Source organism: Pleurodeles waltl, chromosome 11 (assembly GCF_031143425.1).
Source record: "Pleurodeles waltl isolate 20211129_DDA chromosome 11, aPleWal1.hap1.20221129, whole genome shotgun sequence".
In the NCBI taxonomy this organism is placed as follows: domain Eukaryota; kingdom Metazoa; phylum Chordata; class Amphibia; order Caudata; family Salamandridae; genus Pleurodeles; species Pleurodeles waltl.
The window spans coordinates 814,019,751-814,041,434 of NC_090450.1; the positions used below are offsets into that span (position 1 = coordinate 814,019,751).

At 43.1% G+C, this 21,684-nt stretch overlaps 1 protein-coding gene across 18 annotated transcripts in view; it reads left to right on the forward strand.

Moving 5' to 3' along the window:
• MTMR3 (myotubularin related protein 3) overlaps positions 1–21,684 on the forward strand; it is a 1,044,680-nt gene that overhangs the window by 787,116 nt on the left and 235,880 nt on the right. For all 18 annotated transcript variants that reach the window (XM_069214606.1, XM_069214607.1, XM_069214612.1 and 15 more), the window contains one exon: positions 7,483–7,668. In XM_069214606.1, the coding sequence (XP_069070707.1) occupies positions 7,483–7,668 (186 nt within the window). The remainder of the gene's footprint in view (positions 1–7,482; positions 7,669–21,684) is intronic.

Sequence of the window (21,684 nt, forward strand, 5' to 3'; positions counted from 1 at the left end):
ACAGGCATGAAAGTGTTTTTTCTTCAAACAGTCAAAGAGGTTAAAAGTGCATGGGTTGGTTCTTCCATGCCTCTGTGCTTATGGCGCGGGAAGTTGTGGAAAAGAACTGACGTACGTGCGCTGAGACGGCGTCTATATAGACAACCGTGACGACATAGACGACTCCAACGACGCTGACGACGCACGCGGAGCTGGTCGACGCATGCGGATCGGACGGCGCGTGTGCAGGGTACTGCTCACAAAAAACTCCGGATTCGAAGCTGACGCCAGGGAATTCTAAGGTAAGGAATCTGCAGCTAGATAGAGTCTCTACCAGATACCTCGTTACCGAAGGTAAGTAACTTGTTCTTTTGCGCATTATTTCACTAGTTTTAAAGCAGATCAATCTGTAGACTGTTTATTCTCTAATGACTTGTGAATTAATATGCAGGGAGCACGATATTCTGAATCCAGCACTTTTGGTGAAATCCCCTCAAAAAGTTCGCTATAAGATTCTTAAATGGCTCTTTAAGAGAAAATCTGAATTTTTTAGAAGATATTCAATCCTGTATTGCATTTCTACACTCCTCTCACACAGTTCACGCTACACTCTGGCGCTCAGCTCAATTCAGACTTAGTAAGGAGATGGGAGCATGCAGGATTTAGTAAAATCGGTGATTTTCGCATCAATGACAACTGATGGTTGTCAAAAATTATTTTCTTTTGGTAGGATCCTATAAATCTATCCTAGACAGTCTAAGGGATTTGGATATCAATTTAATCATTAATGCTCAGGCGTTAGTTGCCAAATTGGTGGACCCTCCCAGGATAAGGCGTGTGGGTGCGTGGAGAAGGCTACCGCTAGACAGGGATAAGGTCGATCTCGGGGCAAAGGCGCAAAGAAAATGGGCTCGCCAGGAGGACCTAGACTTTTCAAGCGAGTGCTGGGAGAGAATGAATCATTTACATTTTTCAGTACTCAGAGGTGCGAACTGGCATCGATTTATATTTTTTAGTAAATGGCTATTCTATCGAACCCCGCAAGTCTTATCCCGTGTGGTGCCCAGCTGCCCTGATCTCAGTTTGTTTTTGATGTAAGGCAGTAGGGCTGGCGGGCTGGATACATGTGATTGGGACATGTCGATGTATACAGGAATACTGGGATGGAATATTCAAGATGCTAACGACTATGGCTCAGGTTATTATAACTCTCAGTATTCAGTTGATGTGCTTGGGCTTTGACCCCGAGGCAAGGCTCCCTTCTAGGTGGGAGAAACTCGTTTTTATCACCACTGTGGTTGCCAGATCTCTCCTGTTAAGAAATTGGCGATCTGAGTTATCTCCCACCCCTCAAGAATGGCTGAGCAAAATGATGCAAGTCAGAAATCAGGAAATGAGATAGGCTAGCAGAATAGGAAGTGGTAAAAAGTTCTCCCTGATCTGGGGCGAATTCTTTTTAGACAATCATGGGTAAATCTGCTCTAGGTTAAATCACCTATTGAATGAATTTGCGTAGCTACTCAGTCTCATTTTATCTGTGTAGAGCTTTCTTTCTGGGAACCATTGGGGAAGGTATTTAAGACAAGTTTCGAATTGCAATGTTTTCTTTTTTTTCTCTTCTGTTATCCTGGTGGATCCTGATAAAAATTAAATAAAAAGATAAATGAAAAAAAAATCTATCCCAGTCTTAATAGTCCATAACAAACTTCCAATCTCTGGGCGCCACCCACTTATTTGTTTCCATGCGCTCAAAAATTTTCAGCGCTCCAAGATCCTAGGGTGTATGTCAAGTGTTAACTAAAAAGATCTTGAGGCTACTACCCATGTATTTGAGCTTGAATTAGGCTCCTTTAAACCCCATCACAGTGTACTGTTGTGAATCTCTATATTGTTAATCATTCTGAGTATTTCTGTATTATTTAGGTTTAAGCTACCCCACTAGTTGTTCTAAAATGCAGGTCTTCAGGCTCACCTTCTTGTTTCTTCTTTGTTCTGAGTCCAGCTCTGCTATCCCACTGCTGTACCCAGCCCCTGGAGTCCCATTCCCGGGCTGCCTGTAGTACACCATCAGTTTCTATGGTCTCACATTTAGAGGACCAGGCTGTCGTGTCATCCCTAAAACACATGGTAGTTTACAGCTGTTGTGATTATGCTCCGAGATTAGGTGGCAGAGTATCAGAAGGGGGTCCCATGCTTCACCAAGTTCCCCAGCAAACAGTCAGCTTCTATATGGCCTCCTCAGGGGTCAAGGACAGCATCTGCAGACCCCTCATGGTAATGTCTGGTGGAGCCTTAATACTGTGTGGCTAGCTTGGCTCGTGTCCAAGCGATGTCTGCTTCACATTTTTCAGTTATAACACTGACGCTGCTCAGTCATAATCCACTTTGAAGCACACTGAAATCCTGTTTGAGCACACCCATTAATGTGCTGGCCTGGTCCAAGATAGTTGACATATAGGGCACTGCTTTGTCAAATTTTCTACTTCAGCACCACAGTTACTGTACTAACTTAAGCACTGCATGAGAAACACAAGGAGTGTGTTGGTGGGAATGAAGCATGGCTATCCTTATCCATTCATCCCCATCCTGAATCTGGATATCACTAATTTTTCAAATGTCCAGCTCACCCTGCCAAAAGCTCTGTTGGTGTCTAATGTTAGTAAAGCTAATTGGATCTTATTCTTGTTTGCCTTTTTAACAAAGTGAATTATGCTCCTGCTGTTATTGAACGACTGTGTCGCATATAGCCTGATTGGCTCTTGCATACTGTGCCCGGTAATTTAGAGCATTTTGTGCAACTAGAACCTTCCTATAATGTTTTTGGTCAGAACTAAGTAGGCCATTGGCCTGTATGATTTACTGCTGCTCTTTCCTGCCTGGTTTCTGGAAGACATCTACATCTATGTCGTACATTGTATCTGTAGCCTCTCCTTTGTCTGCTGTAGACTGGAACAGTTGTATCGCCGTGGGCATTGAGTAAGAAGCTCTTTTTAACTGGCAGCCTGGCCTTGTGCGCTCAGAATGCATCCTGTTTGATCTACTGGGAATATGATCCCACGCTTTATGGTATAAATTGTGGTCCACAATTTATTTAGTAATCCGAGAGACATCTTCCCTCCGGTGGTTCGGGATGACTAGGATGTTTCTAAACCGGTTATTGGAGTGGGGCCTTATATGGCAGATTCTGTTGCTAGGGCCATAGTCTTCTGTGGCTCTAAGGAGGCATGCATGGTTCTGATTGCTTGGCTATTCTGGCAATGTATAGAACTAGGTCCCCGGGCTGAACAGGTGCAGAGATAGTCAGTTCTGTCAAACTAAGCTGTCCCATCGGTCATTCAGAGAACCAGCTGTGGATCCTGCAGCAATAGGTGACAGTCCTGCTGCAGAAAAGAGTGGTGAAGTTGGGGCCAGAGCAAAAAAGTTTAAAGGAGTGTTACTCTCTGTACTTCCTGGTTGCCAAAGATAATCTCAAACTTCATCTGATCTTACATCTCAGGCTCTTGAACTTTTACCTCTGTAAAGAGACCAAGATGCTGTTTCTGGGTTAATTTCCTCTGGCTTTGGAAGCTGTAGATTGGATTGTGTTACTCAAATGATAGGATACATATTTCTATTTACCGATCCTGCAGTCATACAGGTGAAGTACCTGGTTGGATCCACTTACTGCCATTTCGTGGTCCTCCCATTCAGATTGACATTAGTACCTCGAGTTTTCACAAAGGTGATGGCAGGTATTGCGACCCATCTAAGGAGGTCATGGATCGCTGTCTTCCTGTACCTGGACAACTGGTTGTTCAATGCTATAGGTGGTGTTGCATCACCTGCAGCCAACAGCATCTCTTCTGTTCTACTTGAGCTTTTCAATCCACATTCACCTAGAGCCCTCTCACCCCCTCGTGATCTTACGGGATAGTTTGTTAACAACATCGATTCCCGCCCTTCACAGAGGATCCCGGACGTTCAGGGTATGACTCTGATGTTTCAGGAGGAAGGTTTGATTCCAGTCCTGGTGGTTCTCTGCCTGTTGGGTCTGCTAGCTCCTTTCATTCTCCTAGTCACGCACGCACATGGGAGCTCTCCAGTTGTGCGTCTGTAGGCAGTGGTTCAAAAACAGGGGAGATCTGGCAGGCACCGTTGTAATCTCCCAGGACACTGCAGCAGACCTGACCTGATTAATGATCAACTATACCAAAGCGATCAGATCAAGACGAGCAAGGCAGTCCAGAAGAGGAGCTTGCTCAGCTAATTTTGTGTCTCAAAATGTGTTACCATGACTGATAAGTCCATCGAGGTGAAGCAGCAGCAGTTTGAAAATAACTTGGTTTAATATAAAGAGATAGCGCATTGTGATCTGAAAAAATCCTAGGTTTGTTGTTTTATTTTATTTTGGTATGAAATAAGTGCATGGCTAGAGAAACATATCCAACCAAGGGGGCAAGCATTGAGGATCAGAAAAGAATGTAAGCCCATGTGAAATCCATGTACAAGTGAGCAGTGAACAGGCCAGGCGTCTGCTAAAGCATTTGATTCAGTAATTTGTCTTTCAGCTATTCTTGATTTTCTCATGTGCAGAGGACCAACATCTTCTGAAGGTGTACAATTAAGGCTAGTCTGTATGATAATGTTAACAGCACCGCAAAGCAGAATTGGATCATGCTGGTAGTGCAGTTCTCTCAAAAGATTAAATAAAGGGTTTCCTTTATTAGGGACATAAACAGAACAAATTTGAGGCCCATCTTTTTGATCCCGGTGTTCAATCAGCTCCAGTGTTATCAATCTTTACAACAGTCTAGGCCCAGTCTTCCTTCTGATCAAGCAGAACAATACTACGTTGTGGAACATCACTGTCCTACACCACTAGTATCTCATAGCCAAGGTTTGACAGTTTAAGATTCTTGTAAAGTGAGATGTGTCTCCTAAAGGCAGATCATTTGAGTTTTGTGTTCTTCCCTAATGTATTCGATTTTAGTTGGGGTTTGCATGGCATTTATATTTTTATATTCCAACTAAGTATGTTCTTATCCTGGTCACTGCTCTGTACAAAATGAGTGATTGGGTATCGCATAACTTACTCCTGTGATGCGACATATACATAGACCATTTTAAACTCTCCTGTTTTTCCCCTTTTGCTTTTTCAACCACTGAAAACCAGTACCAAGCAATGCCAAACCAAACTCCACACACCCCTCCCTCAAGCCACCCGAGACCCGCCACTCTCATACTCCCCGAGTCCCCACCAGCTCCACTCCATTCTTCTCCAAATTCAGAATGAATATGGACTTATATGACCTATGTGGAAAATCCTTGACACAAATTATAGTATATGCCTCTTGGAAAAAGTGCAGAGAAGACACCTAGTGATGGCTGCCATTGCAAATAAATTATTAGCAAACAAAGATTTTGCAGAGAAAGTGATGAAAAGATAAGAACAAAATAAGACATAAAAGCAAAGGGGCAAATATCTGTTTAGAATGCTGCTTTACATGTTAGTCGATAAACATCGCTCCCCCAAATGCAGACCCACCTCTTTTCCACTTTTTCTTCTCAGTTCTTTGAAGTGCTTTCCCTTTCTTTCATCTCAACTGTTCTCACTCTAGTGTTGAGTTGGTGTGCCATTTCACCCTTATAGCTGATCTATAAGCTTGCAGGCTACAACAAGAAGACAGTTGCACCAGCTTTTTGAAGGTCTGGTATGAAGTCCTGTAACTGCCAGCAGCGCTCCACAGTCTCCTAACAGAAATACTACCTGACAAAACTTTCATGCCCCATGATTTAATTTGGGGTATGTTGACAGGCGGCTTGAAAGATAAGTCTCCTGATTGTTAAGATCCCCACATAAATGAGTATACTCTTGGGGTACTTTGTCACTCTTTCTTTATTGGACTTACACATAATCTATGGGCTCTTTTTCTGAGGCAGTCTATGTCCTAATCATAGAACAGACGTTGAGGCTAAGGGCAGAGAGGACAAGGGCATTTGCCTGTTGGGAACTGTACCTCGTTACCCTACCTGCCCTTGTGAAGAAAGAACTGCCAGAGAAAATCTAGGCCAATTTCACCAGGTCAAAGTCCACCTTATCTTTGGCCTGGTATGAGTTCCATTGCTGATATTTGTTAGGCAGGGACATAGGCTTCCATTTACACCCTCAGCATGCATTAATTTTTTGGGGCTACCTGTTGTAAGATTAGTACAGTAATGCGGTTTTCTGAAAATTGTAGTTATGAAATCTATATTTGTAATGTATGAAACTCTTGAGAGTTTCATTTGCAATTCCTAATGGATCACAAATAGACCTACCTCATGAATTTTAATGAGGTAGATCGCAATGTGCGTCCTTTAGGAGTCGCAGCCATCACCGAGATGGTGACCTCGTTGGATCAGCAGACAACCATGTCTGTGAGTGCTTTAAATAAAGCAATCTACTTTTTTTTTTTTTTTTTTTTTTTTTTTTTTAAACACAACCCGTTTTCCTTATAGGAAAGCAGGGTGCGTTCAAAAAGAAAAAATGAAACCTTGAAGTTTAATTTTTTACGAGTAGGGCGTGGTCCATAGGACCACTGCCTGCTCTTAAAAAATATTTTCCCAACCATTCTCAAAGGGGAAGGGGTCCCCCGGGTTCCCTTCCCCTTCGATAATGGGTTACCACCAACTTTGGGTTGGAGGTAAAGTGCTAATGTTTTGCAACCGCATTTCACTCCCAAAACATTCACACATACCATTCTGATGTGGTATTAGGAAGGGATGCCCTCAACACACCCTTCCAAGTACTGAATCTCAAATCCCAATTCGGTAACAAGTTACTGAATCACAGTTTGGGCTTTGTACATACCAAATATCATTTCTCTGGTTGCAGACTGCCCGATTCCTTGAATCAGGACATTTGCGACTATAAAAAATGCTTTCCACATCTCGCCCTTTGTTTGGATGTGAGAAGGGATGGTCATTGTGCATGCTGGGTGCTCCAGGGTTTGATTGTCTGACCATTCTTTAGATCCACCGTCTGGGAGTTAGTGCTTTGGAATCTTTTCAGCAGATGAGTCATCTGCAAGTAGTTATCCATCAAAAAATGTACCTTCTGTAAACATTTTTCTGGTGGATTCCTTTTCTGCCCGCAGATTCCTCACCAACACTAACACTGATGTTGGGTGTTTATTACTTCAGTGATGTCACCAAAGCGTATCTTCCTGCGCAGAGATGGTGACAAGTGCTCACTGCTGGCACAGCAGAGCTATGAAGTTTTTGGATCCAGTCTGCCATTTGGGGATTTTCAGAAGGTGAGGAATCTGCAGATTGATAAGAGGATCCACAAGAAACATTGTTGCCAAAGGTAAGTAACTTCTTCTTGTGGATTGTACTTTATACATTTCAAGATGATGACAAAACATGCTATTTGGTTATCTTGCGTGTCTTTTGTCATTTTTACTAGTTCTGTAAGCTCCTGCTTTTAGCATAGTATTTCATAACATATATATAATTTGTGTAATTCTTTTGTCTATCCTGCAGGGTTTCCAGGTGTTAGTAGAAATGGAATGGCTGGACTTCGGCCACAAGTTTGCTGATCGGTGTGGTCATGGAGAGACCTCTGATGACTTGAATGAGCGTTGTCCTGTATTTCTGCAGTGGCTGGACTGTGTCCATCAGCTCCAAAGGCAGTTCCCATGCTCATTTGAATTCAATGAAGCTTTTCTTGTAAGTTGAGACTTTAGAGTATTTCGTTGTTATTTAATATTTGGTCTCTGCTTCCCCTACTTTATTACTGTACAAAAGCTTCTTTGACAGATAAGCAACTGTCTGGTTAAAATAATCAATTTGTAAAGATGATACTACATCCAAACAATCCAAAACCGAATGGCTGAGGCATAGGCAAGACTGATCTCGAAGGTGAGTTCAACCTGATCAACTCCCAGGAGTTAAGGTTTCTAAACTTGCATGCAGAAACCATACCAACTCTCATACAATATAGGAGACACATGGCAGTACCCTGCCTGGACCTTCTGAAAAGTGGTTTTGTGTTTTTCCTAGAATGACATGCTTGTTTTAAGTTTTAATTTAAATAACAATTGGTGTGAAAAGGGATGTAAGGTTGTTTGCAATTGATTGGATTAATCTGCAGAGTTACCAGAGTGTGAGGAGATGTGTGAAAACCATGAAAAATGTAAAAATTGAGCAAGTGAATTATTTGATGAACGTAGTTTTAGAATTTCAAAAAGATGTTTATGATAGTACTCTAAAAAGTGCAGTACAGATGAAAGCGAAATTGAACCAGTTAGAGAAATTACTAGGAATAGAACTAAATTAATGGTTGGACGTAACATTGTTACCCAATTCCCTGAAAGTGGAAAGTGTGCCATGGGGCTTTAGGTTTAACCTGAACCCTAGTCAACAGGACGCCAACAGTGAACTACTGCAAGAATGGGAAGAGTATTTATTAAAATCATCTATGGGACACTTTGAAATTCTCATTAGGCATGCTGAAAAAGCATTAAATGACATTCAAAAACAAATTGAACTAATAAAGGAGGAACTCATTAAAGATAACCTATCATGATAAATGCATCAACTTTATGATGACATCCATTCATACATTGACAAACATGAAACTGAAGAGAGGACACTGAAAAATGGACATGCACATGTGGTAGGAATGACTATGAACAAAGTACAAGCTTCACATGTGGTAAGAAGTTTGATAATCTGAGATGAAAGGAAACTATTGACAAGTTAAGCTTGGAACTAGAATGCAGAGATACATCACCATCAGAATCCGACTCAAGTGATGGTGAGGGATTTTATAAACAAAGGAATGAAGCAGAATCGGGGTTGTCTGGTTTTTAGATGAAATGCAACCGGTCCATCTACAAATCAAGAAAAAGCAAAAAATATAACGAGGGGAACAGGAAGAGCTGAGGATGAGGAACAAAAGGACAAGAAGAAGATAAAGAGGAAATAGGCAACATAACAAACAGCTGACAAAGACTGAAGAAGACCAAATAAAAATCCAAACAAACATAATGAATGTGGTAAATATTTCAAATAATCAGTTAAGTAAAGCTGAGGGAAATATCTTACTAAAGGGATTACAGTTATGCCCCAGTACACATTTTGACTATGTGCAGCCAAGAATTGGCTTTTATACAAATATATAAGAAAGTTAAAACTGGTTAGGATTTTTGCAACAAAAGGGTTGAATAATAATCCAAGTATTTTAGAGAAAGACACGGAAGAAAGCCTTAGTTGGCAAGAAGAAGATCTGGAAATATTGCAAACATTATATAAATTTGAGGAGGAGTAGCAGCAAACAAAAGAATTATATTTGAAAATTAAAATATCATCCGAATTAGAGGAGGATGCAGTGGCCTCAAAGCAAAATCTCAATTTTACCCTATACTCCCCCACTGGCAATTACATTTGCATCTTCCATGATCTGGATTAGAGACAGTTGCCGAATTGAACATGATGAAAAAACATATTCAAAGGCTCATTTCAAACAGGAAGAAAAGAGGGTGTTGAAAACTCTGAAGAATGACTTTACAATAAATATTTAATCATTAGACAAGGTTGGACATATCATTATGAATACGCAGGATTATATTGTGGAAGCTCACTGACAACTTAATAACATCAAACATTATGAGAAGTTGCAAACAAGTCCTTTGAAACAACTACAACAAATGTATGAGGAACATTTTTTTTCTTCTGCGTTATTACCAACCTCAGTGTATGTGGAGTTTTTTTTAACACAAGGTGCAGTTTGTCTTGAATGGGAAGATCTTACAGAAACAGAAATTATACATTTGCCGTTACTGAATGTTGGGACATGGTCCTTTTGTTGGGACTATGAACAGAAAAATCTATTCAAGGGGGCAGTGTAAAGGTATCTTTCTCGTTTAGTAGTTGAGAATAGGTATATGAGGGACCAGTACTGTGATTAACCAATTTTAAAGTTGTTTAGAAATTCAAGGTGCGATCACTGGAGAGCCCATGAGAGCAGTTGTGATGCAGGGGGGCACGCTTCCTTGGGCAAAAGTCTTCTGGGGTTAGGATACTTTTTTTAAAAATGAGGGTGTAGCGCTGATAGTGACTACGGTGGGTTGCAAACACAGTGGTGGTGGATGTGGATGGGGGCATTTGGCTGCCCCGTGGGTGTTGGATCGTTCATCGCCAGCCATTAAGCCCTGGCTGAACTCTCAGGCCAACTCCATGATTGCCCGGCACCCAGCAGGATCTTTAAACGCCAGGGCAGCTGAACTCAGTGCCTAGCGGATCCTGATTAGCAGTTGCACTCGGAGGTGGCACAGAGCATCTTTCTAGAATGGGGAGAAGGGTACCCTTGCTCGATCAATTTCTCACCGCAGAGATTGTGCAGTGTCATAACTTTTTCATGCTGGTGTTCTCAAGGCAGACTTTCCTCAGAGATACCTTTCATCACCATTGGGCATCAGGACTCCTCTGTGCCTTTCTATGACCATCTCTACCCAGAGTGCTGATAAAGATCAGGAAAGACCAGGTCCAAGTCATCCTGGTGACTCCAGACTGGGCGAGGAGGATGTGGTACCTGAGACTTTTGCTTATGAGCACATGTACACCTATTTGCTTGCCCCTTTAGGAGGACCTTTTGTCCCAGTAGCAGATTCGAGCTATGCACACAAGCCTGGACAACCTACACCTCCATGCGTGGGAACCGAGCAACGACAATTGACAGCTTTTAACCTTCCTTACGCCTAGTGAACTTCAGGCTTTTCCGTTGTCCCACCATATTTATCCTGCTTCCCAGATAAATTGATCCTCTGGCCAACATGGACAGTCCTGCCCGCGGTAGTCATGCCCTTCCACATTGTGCATTCCATCAGCTTTCTGTGCACCACTTCACCCCTTAAAGAGGAAGAAAGACTTCATCTCCTCAACCCTAAGTTAGTGCTGGATTGAACTAGAGAGCACTGGCAAGATAACTAACTTTTTGCCAGTTTCAGTGGGGCAGAGAAAGCAAAAGGAGACCATCTCCAGATGAGCTGTACTCCCCATAAACTCTGCTGTGGGCAAAAGCAACCCCCTGAAGGCTTGCGAGTGCACTGTGTTGGCGTTTGGTGTGCTGGTCTTGGACATCTTCCAGGTTGCAGTAAAATTGTAAAATTGTAAAAGTTGTATCTACCAGTTAGCCACAAGCAGAGTCTGTCCTATTTACTGAATGTTGCAAGAAATATTGCATATAACTCGCAGATGAGACTAATAGTATCCTCCATACTTGTAGAACATCCAAATATGTTGCTGATTTGACAGGCACATTTTGATATTGCTGTGGATAAATTAGTCAGTATCTGCGTTTTTTTCAATATCTAGCTTATATAGCCAGACACTTTGCCAAATAGTATGGCTGCCTGTTCAATTGCTACTAGAGCACCAGAATGACAAGAGGATAAGATAGTAGTATGGTCAGCATATACTAATAGATTGACGTCAAGATTATGTAAGTGTAATGAGAGAAAGGTGGTTACTAATCTTAAAAGCTTAAATGTATGGCTCTATACGAAGAGCACAATCTGTGGGGACATAGGGGGCCTTGTCTTGTTACACGATTTATAAAAATTATATCTGATAGACCACTTATACAGAGATTACATGCAGTCAATACGGTATGTAGCACTTTGACTCAGCTTAAGAAATTAGGACCAAGGCCCAATTAACATCATAGCTGTGTACAAGAACCTCCAGGAGACCCTGTCAAATGCATTTTTAGCATCCAGCTGGATCAACCTAGCATGCCTTTCTATTTGCAGTTTACAAACTTGAGAGCCGTTAAAGCCATCTTGATATGGAAAGTTGTGTCCCTTCAGGGATAAATCCTTATTGCATGGAGTCTACCAATATTGTGATGACTACTGCAAGGCAATTAGGCAGAATTCTTGTGTAAATTTTAGAATCTGAATTGATCAACAAGATCAGCCACACGAACCACAGTCTCAAGGGTCCTTGTTTTTCTTGAATAAAAAAAGGTGTTTCACCCCATGATGATGATAATGAGCTCTGGAATGCTGCAGAGTTAAGCAGGTCATAAAAAGGGGGAATCAAGGTTTTAGATAACACTTTCCCAGCTGCAACCTGGGAGATTGCCCTACCTAACCGTGAATCCAGAACTTCTTGCTGCTGAGTAGGTTAACTTTTGTAGCTGCAGAATGTTTGTTAATTATGAATCTGCTTATGAGAAGCAATGCATTCTTCTGTAAACAAAATTGGAATTCAGCTGATAGAATACTGCCCTTAAGCCTGGCTTACCTGTAACTACTCCCCCTGCTGAGTTCATTATAGTCAAAATGTAATTACTACTAATCCTGCCTTTCATCTGGAAGGCCAATAGATGCCACATTAACTCACTGTTCTTAAATCGAAAGCTCTGATCAGCTGGCAACTTTAGTCTAGGCGTGTTATGGGGTGACCATCGCCCCGATGCTAGATGTATTAGCTACTTCTAACTGAAGGTGGTTGGATCATAAATGTTCCTCGTTCTTCTATCTGTTTACCCCTGTTGAACGGCAAAGCTTGGAGTCTGGCCACAAGTGAAGGCTTTAATGATATCCCATCTTAACGCCACTATAATCTCTAAGAGAACCTTCCATAAAGCTAATAAAGGAGGCATCCAAGAGTAGTTTGTGATAATAATTCCATAGAGGTGAAGCAGCAGCAGTTCGAAAATAACTTGGCTTAATATAAAGAGATAGCGAATTGTGATCTGAAAAAATCCTTGGGTTTTTATTTTTTATTTTTGTATGAAATAACTGCATGGCTAGCAAAAAACATATCCAGCCAACGGGGCAAGCATTGAGGGTCAGAAAAGAATGTAAGCCCATGTGAAATTCATGTAAAAGTGAGCGGCGAACTGGACAGATGTCTGATAAAGCATATGATTCAGTAATTTGTCTTACAGTGATTTTTGATTTTCTCATGTGCAGAGAACCAGCATCTTCTGAAGATGTACAATCAAGGCTAGGCTGTATGATTATGTTAACATCACCACCAAGCAGAATTGGATCATGCTAGTTGTGTAGTTCTCTCAATAGATTAAATAAAGAAGGGTTTCCTTTATTAGGGACATAAACTGAACAAATTTGAGGCCCAACTTTTTGATCCCAGTGTTCAACCAGTATTATCATTCTTTACATCAGTCGCGGCCTGGTAAAACAGAGTAATGCTACTTCATGGAACATCACTACCAGACACCACCAGTACCTCATAACCAAAGTTTGACAGTTCTTGTAAAGTGAGATGTGTCTCCTAAAGGCAGATAATTTGAGTTTCGTGTTCTTCCCTAGTGGATTCGATTTTAATCGAATCGCGTGCCAATTATATTTCAACTAAGTATGTGCACCTCCTGGTCACTGCTCTGTACAAATTGAGTGATTGGGTTTTGCATAATTTACTCGTGTTATTCCACATATACATAGACCATTTTAAAGTCTCCTGTTTTTTCTTCTTTTCCATTTTCAACCACTGAAAACCACTGTCAAACAATACCCAACCAAGCTCCACGCACACATCCCTCAAGCCAACCTAGACCCACCACTCTCATACTTCGACTCCCCACCAACTCCACTCCTTTCCTCTCCAAATTCAAAATGAATATTGACTTACATGATCTGTGTGAAAAACCCTTGACACAAATTACAGTATGTGCCCCTTGGATCCACTGCAGAGCAGACACCTAGTGATGACTGCAATTGCAAATAAATTATTAGCAAACAAATACTTTGCAGAGAAGGTGATGAAAAGAAGATAAGAACGAAATAAGATATATAAGCAAAGGGGCAAATATCTGTTTAGAATGCTGCTTTACATGTTAATCGATAAATATTACTCCCCCAAATGCAAACCCCACCTCTTCTCCACTTTCTCTTCTCTGTTCTTTGAAGTGATTTCCCTTTCTTTCATCTCAATCGTTATTACTCTAACTCTAAGCAGGTCTTGTATCTTAACTGAGTCTTGTCAGAATAGGGTTTCACCCTTATAGCTGATCAATAAACTTCCACGCTAAAACACAAAGACAGTTGCACCAGCTGTTTGGAGGGCTGGTATGACGTTCTGTAACCACCAACAGCGCTCCACAGTCTTCTAACAGAAATACTACCTGACAAAACTTTCATGCCCCATGATTTAAGTGGGGGTATGTTGACAGGCATCTTGAAAGATAAGTTTCCTGATTGTTAAGATCCCTCCATCAATGAGTATACTCTTGGGGTACTTTGTCACTCTTTCTTTATTGGACTTACATAAAGGAAATCTATGGGCTCTTTGTCTGAGGCAGTCCATGTCATAATCATAGAACCGACGTTTAGCCTAAGGGCAGAGAAGTAAAGGGCAGTTGCCTGTTTGGACCTGTACCTCGTTACCCTACTAACCCTCCACTGGATCTACCCTTTGGGATTCAAACCACCTCCCTCAGTCTAAGCTTGTGACCCCCTTGAGATACAGGCAGACCTGCAGGTAAGAGGAACGACTTTACTCCTTTTCTCAATCCGATGTTAACCCAGATTTGATTGTTTACAAACATAGCATAGCGTAAAACCTGTTCATCTGTGGTGTATAGTTCACATAGGGCCAGATGTAGCAAGCAGTTTTGCCCATTCTGTGTCTATGGGAAAATGTGTTCGTACATATGGCCCTTAGTGGTTTATTCGGACTGAACATTTTAGTTTTGAATTGTATTATTGCATAATGAAAAACCCATCTTTGTGTTATAAAGGCTGTAAAATCCTCAACTCTGCACCCCTTATTATGCTTTGCCTGCAGAGCGCTTTTGTTGTGCTTGCAAAGTCTTTTGTTATTATTAAAAAATAAAAGGGGCTTAGAACTCACCCCTTACTTACATGAACGTACCATTGGTGTATTCCAACGCCGCGGTAATTTATGTGTTTCTGATTGGCCAGCATGTCATCTCCACGTTGTCTGCTTTCCCTTCATTTCTTGCTTTGCCATCCCTCTTGGAATAAAAGCATTTATCGTTGGAGCCTTACGTTTGTTAGTGAACTATTATTTCTCGCAGGTCAGAGGAGAGGAGGAAGGCACCCAATTTGTTCCAAAATGACCATGCCACAGGACTGTAAAAGATAGTGTTACAACATGTTCTTTTCAATTAACGACCTCAGTGTGCCTTACATGTTAGAAAAGGAAGAGCTGCAGGAATAAATGTCTTTAAGTCAGTCATCGTTTTCCTTATTTATTTGTACAATTTTAGTTAGAAACATCTTACGATCTCGGCTAACACTTGACTACCTAAACACCAGGCTACATTCATTTTGGCGGCTTTACCCCTTTCTTTATTTGGCAGTGGTCTATAAATATACCTCAGACACCAAGGACCCTGGCAGGGGTTTGAGGTTCTAGGAACGCCATCTCTAGTGATATCGCTGGTGAAGGAGGAGGTCTTCATTATGGTGGCTCTGTTTGGCCACACTTTGTCCTGCTTGCAATGCAATGCTAACAGGCCTTAAAAAGAGTCAGTACCTTGACTAAGCAGATCACACTGCAGCGGTGTTTACCCTAACCTTTATGCATTAATTTCATGTTTTGTCTTCCGACTTCAAGGAATATGAGAGAGATGAAATAGGATGTCACATCTGATTACACAGGCTTTTGTCCCTAAATGACATCAGCAGTGCTTGTGAAAGATATAGCACTAAACTGAAGTGTAATATATTTACTCTTAGTTTACAAGTTACATAGTTACAACCACCTTAATTTATTGTCATTTAATTAAATCTGGAGTTAAACTTTAACGTGCATTGGCAAAGTCAATAAGTTTCACGTGGTAGAAATCTATTGCCTTTTTCAGTTTTTTTACATGTTTTGTACATGGCTTAAAGTAAAATAAAAAAGTGTTATGGCATGACCACGATTGACTGTGTCACAGTGCTTTTTACTTTTTTGTACTTTTTTTTTTTTTTACACTTTAAGCTATGTTGCACACTAGCTTAACTTCTGTGCAACATGTAAAACAAAAAATTAACAATGCCAATAGATTTTGCATGTGCAAATCCAGTGGGCTTTGCCAATGCTTGGTCCTGTCTGCTGCTGTTCTGCTTCCCCTACTCACCCCCTTTCAATTTAGGTGTTCTGCTCCTCTTTGTTTGCTCTGCTTTCCCTTTTGGAAGCTCTGTCTTCATCTGTTTTTTCCACCTGCCCCCTGACTTTCCACTCCTAGGATCCTGCTGGCTCTGTGAGTCTACCTATAAGTCCAATAGCCTTGTGTTCCGTGACTGTAACCAAAGTGCTTGTTTAGGGCTATGGATTAGCATTTTAGATGGTAAACTGTGCTTCCGAGCTGAGAGAGACTTCTAGTTGCAGATTACTTACCATAGAATTTCCCCCAGGCGTCAGTCTCGATCTAGACATTTTTATCAAGCAGTATCCCTGCAGTCGTCAGGTGGCGGCAGTTGGCTCAGCGTTAGTTTTTGACATCGTGCATGCCAAATCTGACATCGCAGGCCCTATATAAACGCCAAACTGGCACGCTGACATCAATTCTTTCCTTTCCTCACCAGCCAGCACTGATTTGAAGAAGAGCTACCCCTCAGTCACTTTTGGACTTATCTTTTTTTGACTTTTTTGTCGAAGATTTGTGAGTGTCTATACTCCTGGTGCATCGAGATGTTGTCACTTAAGACCGGGTTCAAGCCCTCCTTTTCTGCCATGGAGCGATGTCCATGATGGATCCACACCTTGTGTGCTTGTGGTGTCTGAAGCACGACCACAACCCAAAGTCGTGCTCAGAGTGCCAGGCCGTGAGTCTGGAAGCTTTGTGGAAGTGGTCTTTAAAGCTCATTGCGTCCCGGCCCTCAGTTCCGCATTGCTGCCTGTCAAGAGGAATGTCCTGAGAACAGTTGCGGAGCTCCCATTCTTGTCGTCCCACTCCAAGTCCTCAAGATGGGCGAGTAAATCAATGCACAAGAAGTAAAAGAAGAGAAAGTGTTCTTCGACTTCACCCCGTTCGTTGGCTGATGAGACGAGGGAAAAGGAGTGTTGTTGTTCCAGACCTCAGTCCTCGTAGCCTGCCTTTTGGTCGACTCCAAGCCTCCCCAACTTTCCGGGAGCTGGAGTGATCCCTGCCCAACTTAGAGACTTTTATGAGGCAATGCGCCTCATCTTTGGGCAGTCTGACCCCCTGGAGTGTCCCCTGGCCCCACGGGGTCAGCAAGGGGCCCCTTTGGGTTCCACGCTAGCGACTTTGGCCTTGACTTCAGTAGGCACCTATGGGTCCATTCCTGTATCCGAACCGGCATCGATCATACCACCTCGACCTTCCCGACTCTAGTTTTGACATTGACACTCCTGACGCTGCCTATGCCCCCCCGGGTGGCGTTGACCCCATCCTCATTGCCAACTCAGACTCAAAGCCAGACCGGTGTCGCACAACGCCGATTCTGACTCCGACAGGGGCCTTGCCTCTTAGGTCAGATCTTGACCTTCATTCTCTTGAGTTGTGGTACGGTGAGGAATGGGAGGGGTCACTGAACCTTTTAGAATACAGCTCCAAAATCCCATGGACTGGCAGATGGACCTGGGTGAGGTCAGTGGTCTAGATACTTCTCCTGACAATGGCATGCTTTCTCCCCTTACCATGGCTACAGAGAAGGGAGTGTCCTAATCAGTGGTGGTTCAAAGAGTGGCTGAGGTCCTGGATCTTGAGCTAACTTCAGTGGCAGTCAGTGCTAACCTCCTGACAGAAGTGCTTCAGCCTGGGGCTTCTTCCTCTGAACCCTTTTGGCCTTTTAATGAAGCCCTTAAAGATGTCCTGCTGGGAACCTGGTCCAAACCCAGCACAGGGGCTCTTGTGAATAGGACATTCGCCCGCCGCCATAGAGCTGCTCCAAATGACTTAGCATTCCTAACACTGCATCCCACACCTCAGAGCTTGTTTATCCAAGCCTTTTATTTACGAGGGCGCATTCCCTTCTGCACCCCTTTTCCCCCAGATAGGGAATCCAGAAGGCTGGACCAACTTGGTAAGAAGATGTTCCCTTCCTCCAGCGTGGCATTGCGGTCCATGAACACAGAATGCCTTTTGGGCTGTTACACCAATACTCTAAGGGACACGGTTGTGCAAGTGCTGCCAAAGTTCCTGGAGGAGGCCCAGGCTTTTCTCTTAAGCTGTTGCTTACGGGAGAGACGCAGTAAAGTTCACAATCCAATGTGGGCTTGACACAACCGACTCACTGGTAGGAGTGGTTGCAACGGTGCCTTGAGTCACCACTCCTATGAGGACGTCTGGCTTTTAAGGGGGTTGTTTATTCTACCCTTTTACGACATGCTCTCTGATTGCACCCATCACTTTGAAGACAAAGCAGACTCAGCGCTCAAGTGTTTCAAGGATTCTAATGCTGCAGCCAGGACGTTCCACCTCCCCCTTGTCCCCTTCAGTCTGCTTTTGCCCCTTTCGTGGCTACTGAAAGGGTGGCCCACCACGTCCATTTCTCTCAAGCCACCATGCTGTGCATGCTGCACAGACTTTGCGTGGCTGAGGACGTGAGATCCAATGCCCCATGGATCAGGGAGCCTACGGTCCAGTCAGCATCAAGGGAATCTCTCCGACATGGTCCAGATCTCGGAGGGAGGGAACGGCACGAGATAGGCAGTGGTGGCTAACAAAGCAAGATTGGGTCAGAGCCATATCCCTCTCCCTTCCCCAACCAGATCTGACAGTAGTGACGGGTGCATCACACCTGAGAGAGGTGGATATCAGAGGCATATGGTCTTTGATGGAGTTCAGACTCCGGGCAGTCAGACTGGCATTGAAAACATTTCTTCCCTCTCTCAAGGGAAAGTGGTGCAGGTGTTCATGGACAACACTACTGCCATGTGCAGGGCGGAGTGGGATTGTGGACCCTTTGTCAGGAGGCTCTGCTCCTCTGGACATGGCTGGAACATAAGGGCATTTCCCTGGTGGGTCAACACCTGTGGGTTCTCTGAACACCAGAGCGGACAAACTCAGCTGACAATGTCTGGTCGATCAAGAATGGCATCTCCATCCGGAAGTGGTGCAAGGTCTCTTTCGGCAGTGGGGAGAGCCTTGATTAGATCTGTTCGCCTCTGCAGAGAACACGCAATGTCAGCAGTTTTACTTGTTGGGGTTTCCAAGGCGGTAACGCTTTTCATTTCGAATGGAGCTCAAGCCTCCTGTAAGCCTTTTTACCCATAACACTTTTGCTCAGAGTTCTCTAGAAGATCAAGAACCATTGGGCCCAAGTAATACTTGTGGCTCCGGACTGAGCACGAAGAGTCTGGTATCGTGAGCTATTGAGCATGCTCATTGATCCTCCACTGACTCCTTCTTTGGAAGGATCTTCTATCGCAGCAGCAGGGGAGGGTTCTCCACCAGAACCTGTCCAGTCTCCAACTTCTTGCGTGAAGATTGAGCAGTGGCAGTTGATAGATTTTGACCTTCTGTCTTAAAAACATAATGTTATCTTGGCAGCCAGGCGTCCCTCCACCAAAATGGTATATGCCTGTCATTGGAATAAATTTGTGGCATAGTGGCGAGTCTGTTGACTCCCCCTCTCTGCCCCTCTTTTTGAGGTCCTCCTGTTTACCCTTTATTTGGTCCAGCAGGGCTCTGCTTTGGGCATCCTCAAAGGTTATTTGTCTGCTGTCTCTGCATTTCTGAGATAACCTGGCCAACCCTCTTTAAGTCTCCTATTGTTAGTAGGTTCCTACGGGTCGTACCCATGTTTCCTCCATCACCATTCATCATGCCCCAATAGAATTGTAATTTGATTCTGATATTCCTCATGTGTGATCCCTTTGAGCCTCTTCGCAATTGTCCTCACAGGCTTCTAACATGAAAAACATCCTTCCTTGTGGCCATTACATCTGCCTGCACGGTGAGTGAACTGCAGGCATTGTCATCTAAGTCACCCTTCCCTTCCATCTATTCTGACAAAGTGGTGCTTCGCACACAGGCTTCCTTTATTCCGAAAGTGGTTACGCACTATCATGTAGGCCAATCCATCACCTTTCCTACTTTTCATGCACCCCGTATTTTTTAACAAAGAGGAGAGACTCCACTGCATGGACCCAAGAAGAGCATTGGCGTTCTACTGTGATCGTACCAAAGAGTTCCGGGTGGATGATCAACCCTTTGATGGTTATGTGTGTACAAAGGAAGGTCGTCGAGTGCAGAAGAGAACTCTCTCTAAAGGAGTTGTTCCCCATATTAAGATGCATTGGCTAAAAAGTAACCCCCGGAGGGTTTGCGCGCTCATTGTACTAAAGCTACAGCTGCAACCACTGTGTTAGCATGCAGAGTTCCAGTCCTGGGTGTCTGTCAGGTGGCAGCGTGAGCATCTTTGCACACATTTACCAAACACTGTTGCCTGGATAGTCCGTTGCAAAGGGACAGGTACTTTGCCTGTTCGATCCTGCAGGACTTCTAGTATGATCTTGGTTCACAGTCCCTCCTCTATGGATGGTATTGCTTGGGTATCTATTCTGAGGTAGGAAATCTGCAAAAGCAGATGAACTAGTTACTTACCTTCGGTAACCCCTTATCTTGTAGAGACATATGCTAGCTTCAGAATCCTTATTGACCCACCCATTCCGCCCACTCAGATTTCTAGGCACAGGGACTTCTCTTTCAGGGCTCTAGTTTTGACGCACCAGTGGTCAGTGTTCTTCACGTCTCCATGTGTCTGGCATGGAAAGTTGTGAAATGAAATTGATGTCATTGTGCAGAGTGTAGCCTATATAGTTCCTGCAACGTCGTATATGGGACACACAATGCTGACGACAGACGCAGAGCCGACCGATGTCCCCTGACAGCACGCATTGGTACTGTTCGAGAGAAATCTCTGGATCCAGACTGATGCGTAGGAAAAATTCGAAGGTAAGTAATCTGCAACTAGAATATGTCTCTGCCAGATATGGCATTACCAAAGGTAAGTATCTTATTTTTTATTTCTAAAAATACATTGTTAAAGTTTATGATTTTTGTACAGATTTCTACACCATTTAGAAAACAATACTGCTGGAAAACCCAGCTTCCCACCATCTTTACATTTCCCGCTTTCTACCCGCTCTCCAGTTACAGCTTGTTGAATTGAAAGCTGAACAAACCTCTTAACCAGGAACACTCATGAGTTTGTTGCTGGGAAACCACTTCTTTTTTTAACCAAAACACACAACTAAACACTCCCTGCACTCGACCACAAAAACTACTTCTTCCACCTCCCACTCCTAATGTCAACACTGTTAGCCCCTATTTATCCTCTCGCCGACTTCACATTAACTCTCCTTTAACATACACCCTACCCCCTTTCACCTTCAAGATCCACTCCCCACCTGTACTTTCCATATGGATCTTACTTAACAGTATCCCATGTCACTACTCCACAAAATCACATCCACCCTCTCTGATCCTCATGCCATCACAAATAATACACATCCTAATCCAAATTTACCACACAGTTTTTAATCCATAAAAACACCAAGGACAAACTTCTCTAATAAACACTGTGCCACCTGCCTTTCATCCATTGCACTGTTTAGAGCCTAAAAACGAGACTCTCATGATCCACCTCCACCCCAACCTATACACCTTCAGCACAACTAAAAGAACTCAACACGCCACTTTTCATACCCTTGCATCTCCATGTCTATTCCACAACAAGACTCTCTACAGAAAGAATCCACAGACCACCACCTCACTCTAAACCAGTATCCCAA